At 68.5% G+C, this 7,498-nt stretch overlaps 1 protein-coding gene across 2 annotated transcripts; it reads right to left on the bottom strand.

Moving 5' to 3' along the window:
- Window positions 1–214: 214 nt before the first annotated feature.
- On the bottom strand, window positions 215–5,543 carry HDAC10 (histone deacetylase 10). Of its 2 annotated transcripts, XM_059681334.1 has the most exons (20): window positions 5,081–5,541; window positions 4,878–5,012; window positions 4,616–4,712; window positions 4,288–4,385; window positions 4,097–4,201; window positions 3,915–3,983; window positions 3,614–3,740; window positions 3,362–3,427; window positions 3,187–3,246; window positions 3,021–3,110; window positions 2,816–2,922; window positions 2,677–2,744; window positions 2,326–2,590; window positions 2,127–2,211; window positions 1,666–1,757; window positions 1,487–1,543; window positions 1,173–1,251; window positions 862–1,044; window positions 619–778; window positions 215–490 (listed from the first exon to the last, which is right to left on the bottom strand). In XM_059681334.1, the coding sequence occupies exons 1-20, from the start codon at window positions 5,137–5,139 to the stop codon at window positions 480–482; spliced, it is 2,013 nt and encodes a 670-aa protein (XP_059537317.1). In that variant the 5' UTR covers window positions 5,140–5,541; the 3' UTR covers window positions 215–479. The 2 variants fall into 2 exon arrangements, with proteins under 2 accessions (XP_059537317.1, XP_059537318.1); XM_059681335.1 differs by lacking the exon at window positions 3,362–3,427 and having other exon boundaries at window positions 5,081–5,543.
- Between the last annotated feature and the right edge of the window lie 1,955 nt (window positions 5,544–7,498).

Here is a 7,498-nt window from a genome sequence, read left to right as displayed (position 1 = left end):
CCGGTGCCGGCGCGCCGGAAGTGCGTCACGGGGAGGGCGTGTCCTGGCGGTCGGGGGCGGGGCCCTGACGGGAGTGAGGCCTGGGGAGGGGCGGGGCCCTGGCGGGCGGGGGCGGGGCCGCGGATCCCAGAGCGCTTCCGGCTTGGAGCAGCGTTCCCGCTGGTGGGGAAACAGGCCAGACTCGAGGACGCAAAGACAGAGGCGGAGGCGGACGTTCGCTTAACTGTTTACTGACTGGAGTGGAGGAGCCTGGGCGGGGCCTTCCGTGTGGAGGCGGGTGCGGAGGGGGCCTGGTCGCTGCGGTGGACACAGTCCCCTGGGCCAGCGTCCAGCGCCTGGCGGGCGGCCCGGACGGCAGCCTCAGGCCGCGGTGCGCTCCTGAATGGCTAACCACCGGCTCTAGGGGGACTGTCTTGTAGTGTCACTTCCGGGTGTACATACTCCCACCCTGGCCGATTTCAGCCACAGGGTCACCGCGCTCAAGCGGGAGCTGCAAAGAGGCGCGCGATCAGCAGGGCTATGCCAGTTCCAAGACGTGAGCCCCTCTCCCCACGGAGCTCTGAGCCAGACGGTCCCCAGGGCCCAAGCATTCGGCCTGAGCCTTGCTCCCAGCCTCACCCGCCACCTGCAGCATCTTCCACTGCGGCTCTAGCTGCCCCCGCAGGTGCATCAGGGACTGCGTGTCCTCTGGGGAGGCCACGCAGAAGGGGCCCAGGCTGGGGGGTGCCTCTCCGTGCAGCACCTGGGCCAGGACGCCTGCAAGCTGGGGTGTGGATTCCTGGGCCAAGGGCAGAGAGGAAAGCCAGTCACTGGCCTCTCCCCAGTTCCTACCCCACAGCACATCTGCTCTGCTCAACTCACCTCATCCACAAGGGCCAGGACTCGGCACCCTGCTGGGGCCCGCAACAGGGAGGCCAGGAGCGCAGCTTGGGGGTCCCGCAGGCCATGGTCCGGCCCCAGTGCCAGTAGCACCAGGTCAGGCTGGAAGCTATAGGCCAGGGGCAGCACCAGGGCCAGGAGGAAGTTCAGGAACCCGCCAGTTGTCTGTGGAGGGACGGGCGGCATGACCCCATCCCCTCATCCAGGGGACCAGGGGACACCCCTCCTGCCATCAGGATGCCGGGAAGGGTAGGTGAAGGTCAGGGGCCTGGCCCCGGGACACCACCACTTACCCCGGGCAGTGGCATGGAGACGTGGAACATGGACAGGACGCCTGCCTCCTTGCCCCTGATGTTCAGCCACAGGTTCCTCCTTTCAGGGGAGAGTGGTCACATGGACACGTGTGTGTGTGAGCGAGACACCACTCACGCTCCAGAGCCAGGACGCCAGAAGGTGAGGCGCAGGGATGGGGGTGCTGGAAGTGCTGACCCTCTGTGCTGGAGACCCTCCTGGCCTTGCTCCCAGGGCCCCCGGGGCCCACCCAGCCATCTCTCCTGGGGACCCACAGTGACATACCCACCCCCATGCAGGAACCCAAGGGGCATACCCATCATCTGCCAGGTCCGATGGCCGATCCAGCTGTCCCACGGCCACACAGAGAAGCCTGGAGAAGGAGGTGGTCCCAGGACAGGCTGTACTCACCCCACTAGCAGTCCATCCCAGAGCCCTCCCACTGTGGCAGCCAGAGCAGGGGCGCACCCATGGCCAGCCAGCGGAGGCTCTCACCTCTGAGCTCCCTGGGAAAGGCCACACCGAATGGCCACATCCAGAGTGGCAACTGCAGCGGAGGCCGGGGTGGCTGCGACGCCGCTGCTCACCTGCAGGGTCAACGACAGCAGTGAAGGGCAACCCCCAAACCAGGCAGACAGACCCATCGGGCCCTTCCCTTGGTCCCGGTCTCCGTGGCTGTCATCTATACACACTGAGGTCAAATTGCTCCACTTCTGGAAATAAGGTGCTTACAACTGCACTTGAAATCACCGCCTTCCCCTCTCTGCCAGAGAGCACTGAGGAGGGGACTGAGGAGCGCCTGTCACCCTATCCCTAGGGGCTCTTCTGGGAAGGGTCCTGGGCACAAGGCAACACTCACACACACATGGTTCTGCACCCCCCTAGCCCTCGCGCCCCCCTGGTCCCGGGCCCTGCCCCAGCTCCACAGCCACCCCAGCCCCTCCAGGTGCCCCGACCTGCCCATCCAAGATCCTATCCAAAAGGTTCAGGACCTTCCCAAGTGCACTGGCAGCCTCGTCCTCGGCCAGGGCCTCGTGTCGGCTGTGGTAGAAAAGCCGAGGGACACAGACACAGGGCGACACAGACCACAGGTGAGTCACACCAGGGTGCATGGTGGACACAGCCTCCCCCTCTCCCCAGGCCCACGCTGCCCACCTGGCCCGGGACTGTGCCTCCTCCTTCAGGCCTGACCCCTCCTGATGGGGGACTTCAGGGGGCAGGACCAGAGCAGTGTCCAGCGAAGTCAGAGCTACAGCCGTGCGGACAGGGGGCATGGGGCGGAGGTGCAGCCGGTCCAGGAGGGAGCTCAGCGCCACCGTGGCCTGGGCCGCCGCAGCCTTGAATTCGGGCCCCTGACACAGCAGAGGCGAGGGCCTCCCCTCTGGGGAGCGGTTGCTGGGGTTCAAGACGGGGGCCAAGTCTAGGGGGCAAGTCAGAGTCACAGCTCGAGGCTCGGACGTGAAAGCCCGAGGCCCAATCCCACCTCCCGGCCCAGGCCACACTGACCTTGCTGCTGGAGGCTCGTCCAGTGAGGGACCTGGGCTGCCCGCACACTCTGGATGGACTCCAGGGCGCTGCAGGGAGAGACAGGCGTGGTGAGACCTGGCCGGGCACCCCCAGCCTCCCCGCCTGCAGCCCCTCGCACCTGCGATGCGGCACCATGGGCCCTGACAGGGGCGGGGCGGGGTCCCCCAGCAGGGCCTGCACAGTCGTGCACACGGACTCGGAGAGCGACTCCAGGTTGTAGCCGCCCTGGGAGGAGAGAGGAGGCAGAGGTCACTGGGGCAGAAGGCCCCTCCGCCTGCACCTCGGCCTCCGGCCCCTGGACCCGCCCTGCTCCGCACAGTCACCTCCAGCATGGCGCAGACCCGGCCGCCGGCCAGCACCCGCAGCAGCTGCGTGAGGTGGGCAAAGCACTCTGGCGTGGCCTGCATCTGCCCCTGGAACCAGAGCCAGGGATGATGGGGGCCTGGCCACCGGGCATCAGAAGCCCTCCAGGTCAGGCCAGGCCCTCACCTCGGGGTCCCCGATCGCTGAGTCAAATCCTGCCGAGACCAGCACCAGCTGAGGATCAAACTGCAGGCAGGGCCGGGTGGGGAGGGAGTGAAGGGAGGCCCATCAGAGAGACCCTCCCTCCCACAGGACCTGTTCTCCTCTGATGGAGTTGGGGGGGACCCCCCCATATAGTCACCTCAAAAGCCAGGGGGAGCAGCACGTGCAGGAAGGCGGCCAGGTAGTCAGCATTTCCCATCCCCACCTGCAGCCACGGGTGTCAGAGTTGGGCCCAGCAAGGGCGAGCTGTGGGGTCTTCACCCCTCATGCCTGGCTCTGGGGGTGACCCTGGGACGACACCCTGAACTACACTCAGGAGGCCCAGAGCTATAGGGCTGGGGATCTGGGTTGGGGCGGGGGGGTTAGGCCCCCGGAGGGTGCAGGGTGGCACCTGGTTCCAGGGCAGATTGACAGTGAAGCCGCGGCCCCGCCCCTGCCCGACAGCTACTGCGTCCGACGCCTGCAGGTAAGGCCAGAAGCGCCCGTGCTCGTAACGGTGCCAGGAGAAGTAGAGGACGCTGGGAATAACCAGCCAGGGTCAAAGTTCAGAGGTGGCCCTCAGCCCCACAGCCCCTCACACAACTCTGACCCTGGAGCACACAGCGGTCACCTGGCTAGGACTCCCCCAGGCCAGGCCGTGTGCCCCGAAGCGTGGGGGCCCAGGGAAGGGTTGCACCCCCACCCCAGCTCACCTAGGGTCGTCCTCAAAGGTGTACTGGGTGCCCTGGCCGTGGTGGATGTCCCAGTCAACAATGAGGATCCTGGGGGGACACAGCACGGGACTCACCGCGGGCAGGGCCTCCGCTCCCGGCCAGGAGCCCAAGATGGAAGGGGCTGGGTGGGGCGCCCCACCTGCGGCCGGCCCAGCACTCACCTGTGCAGCCCGTGCTTCTGCTGGGCATGTCTGGCCGCGATGGCCACATTATTAAACACGCAGAATCCGTTGGCGGCAGCCCTCTGGCTGTGGTGCCCAGGAGGCCTGAGGGTGAGAGTGGGGCGTGGGGCCTGTCGGGGTTGTTCTCTGCCCACACGTGGGGGCAGCCAGGGGAGAGGGACGGCTCTCACCTCACCAGGGCGAGCCCATTGTGCACAGCTCCCGTCAGCACGGCATCCACCAGCTGCAGCCCGGCCCCCGCGGCCAGCCGTGCGCTGTGGAAGGTGCTCTGTGGGGGCAGAGGTGCAGGTGAGCCCCCACCGGCTACCCCACAGACTCTGCCCACATCTGCGCCAGGCTGCAGGGCACCGAGTGCTCAATGGAAGGGGCCAGGACAGTCCCAGGTGCCAGCCGCAGCAGGTATGCAAGGCACAGGCACGCCCATGAACACAGGGACCTCGGCCAGGTCGGCAGCTGCAAACAGGCATGGGTGGGTGGGTGGGTCCCCGGGGCACGAACCGGATGCAAGTAGACGGCATCGTACTGTCCAGACAGTGCCCGGAGCTCCTCCGTGCCCAGGGCCTGAGTCCCCCGCATCAGGGCCACGTACTCTGGGCTGCAGAAGGGCAAGGAGGCAAGGCAGAGTCGCCAGAGGAATGGGGTGCGGGGGAGAGAGGGGCTGCACCCGTGGGGCTGCCCGCCCCCCTATGGTGAAGCCGAGGCACTGCTTGTGAGGGCCTGGCCAGCTGGGTGGGCTCAGGTGTGGCTGCGGGGGTCCCACCTGTGCACCAGGCCCAGCTCTGCCTCCGAGGCCTCTCGGGCGGCCAACCGCAGGCACCGCTGCTCCAGGCCCCGCTGCTGCAGGAGCCCCATGGCGGCGGTCAGGCGCTCCGGACGCTCGATCTCACACTCGGGGCTGTGGACAGAGAGCTCAGACTCCAGTCTCCTCCCCGCAGCTCCCCGCCTCGCCCAGGTGACACTCACTCCTCCCACAGCAGCCGGGGCGCCGTCATGTCCTCGTGGTACACCAGGGCGGTCCGCATGGCCCCGGCGGGTGGGAGGGCCCAGCCGCCCGCACTCGAAGGTGACTGCACTGCCCTCCCCACCTCGCAGCCCCCGGGAGCAGCGCCACGCCGGGCGGGGCTGGGGCTGGGGCTGGGGCTGGGGCTGCAGGCGGGGAGGAACCGCAGCGCCCAGGCGGGGAGGAGGCCGCGGGCTGCAGGCGGGGAGAGGGGAGCCAGAGCCGGGTCGACCCGGCGGCACCTGGAGTCTGGCTTCCGGCTTCCTCCGACCCGCCCCTCCCGTGCAGCCCAGCTCCGCCTCCTCCTCTCAGCCTGCGGCTGGTTCCCCGCTAGAGGCGGGAGGGGACGCGGGTGCGAGCCCAGGGCCTGGGAGCCTGGGACCCCGCAGGGTCTCGGCGGCCCCAGCCCCACCTCCCCGCAGCCCGGGCTCTGGGAGGAGCGCGAGGGAGGGAGGGCGGCGCCCGGGGCCTCCGGAGCCAGGCCGTCCGGGGTGAGGGCTTGGCGCGGCCTGAGCTGCCCCGTGCGCAGCGCTGCCCCCGGGGTCTAAGGAGCGACAGGGCCCTGGCCGGTGTGTCTCCGCTGGTTGGAGCGGCATCAGGTTGCTGGTTCGATTCCCCACCTGGGCACATACCCAGGTCGTGGGTTTGATCCCTGGTCGGTACTACGGGAGGCAGCCGATGGCGGTTTCTCTCTCTCCCTCTCTCTCTAAAATCACTTAAACATTTTTTAAAGAAGGGATGCCCAGCCGGTGTGGCTCAGTAGATTGAGCGCGGACCTGTGCACCGAGGTCACAGGCTGGATTCCCCGTCAGGGCACAGGGCCGGGTTTGGGGCTCCATCCCCAGCAGGGGGCGCGCAGGAGGCAGCCCATGGGTGTTCCTCTCGCATCGACTTCTCTCTCTCCCTCTTTCTAAAAATCAATAAAAACATTTAAAAAGGGGGGGGGGGGAGAGTGACAGGATCCGATTTAAGCTCCAGAAAGGTCCCTGCTGAAGAGCGGACCAGTCGAAGGTCAGGGCAGTGGCCGGGAAGCTGGACCCGAGACGCGGCAGGTGGGGCCCGGGAAAGGCGGAGGGAGAGGGAGGATCTGGGCGAGGGGTGAGGGGCTGAGCGACGGATGAGGGACTGAGCGATGGATGAGGGGCTGAGCGATGGATGACGGCAGCAAAGGCGGAGGCACGGGCACAGCCACAGAGCACGGCGACCGGAGAGGAAGCCACCGCGAGCCGCGGGACTGAAACCCAGGAGCTCCGGACTGGGCCCTGGGGCGGGTCTCCAGGAGGAGAGGTGGGCGTGGCCCAGAGGCGGGTGTCTGGGGGCGTGGTCATGGGCCAGGGTTCTGGGGGCGGGTCTCTAGGGGGCAAGGCGTGGGCGGGCCACGGGGCGGTTGTCTGGGGGCGTGGTCATGGGGCGGGTCTCCAGGAAGAGGGGACGTGGGCGGGGCCCTGGTATCTAGGAGGTGAGGAGTGGGCGGGGCCCTGGAGGCGGGTCTCTAGAGGGCAAGGCGTGGGCGGGGCCACGGGGCGGTGTCTAGGGGCGTGGTCATGGGCCAGGGTTCTGGGGGCGGGTCTCTAGGGGGCGAGGCGTGGGCGGGGCCCTGCGGCGGGGCGGGGATCTGGGCGGTGGGGCCCTGGAGCTGGACGGCCCCCAGTCCTGCTCCTTAGTTGGCCCGTCATTGCAGGGGCTCGGGAGAGACTCCAATTGGGTCACTTAGGGTCAGGCGCCCACCAATGACCGCGGCCAGGGAATGGCGTGCTCTGATTGGCCACTCGGCGACATGTGGCCACGGGGCACGGTGGGCCTGGAAGACCCTGTTTGGATTCGGGAGAGGAGGGTCCTGACGGGAGAGGGTCCCAAAGGCGCGGAGGGCCCCTGATGAGGGGCCGGGGGCCACTGTGGCAACGCAAACGGCCGTATTTGGCGGGACCCACTGCGCGTGCGCCCAGCCCGACTCCAGGCCCGGAGACCGGGGAGAACGGCCGTGTCAGTTTTGGGGACCCCTGCTCCGCGGACGGGTGGGGGAGCCAGGGAGCCAGGAGCGCTAGGGGCTCCTGGTCCGGAGGCAGCGCTCGCAGCGGTGTGGCCGGCAGAGGGCGCCACGGGCTCGGCGCTGGCGCTGGGATGCGGCCGTGGGAGGGGCGGGAGGGGCCCACGCTCTCCTGAGACTCGGGCGGGCGCCTCGGCGAGTTCCTCCCGGGGAACCCGGCCGTGGGGAGCGCGGGGAGCTCAGCAGCTGGGGCTCTGCCCCAAGGTCGGGCTCCCGAGTCCCAGCCATTGGAAAAAGGTCACCCCGAAAGGGAGAACAAGCCCTAGGGTGGGGGCTCTAGGCTCGGGGCGCCCTGGCACAGAACAGGGGAAGTGGGCACCAGCCCTGTGACCCA

The sequence above is a fragment of the Myotis daubentonii genome, chromosome 2 (assembly GCF_963259705.1).
Source record: "Myotis daubentonii chromosome 2, mMyoDau2.1, whole genome shotgun sequence".
Lineage (NCBI taxonomy): Eukaryota > Metazoa > Chordata > Mammalia > Chiroptera > Vespertilionidae > Myotis > Myotis daubentonii.
This window is presented reverse-complemented; position numbering and strand designations above follow the sequence as displayed.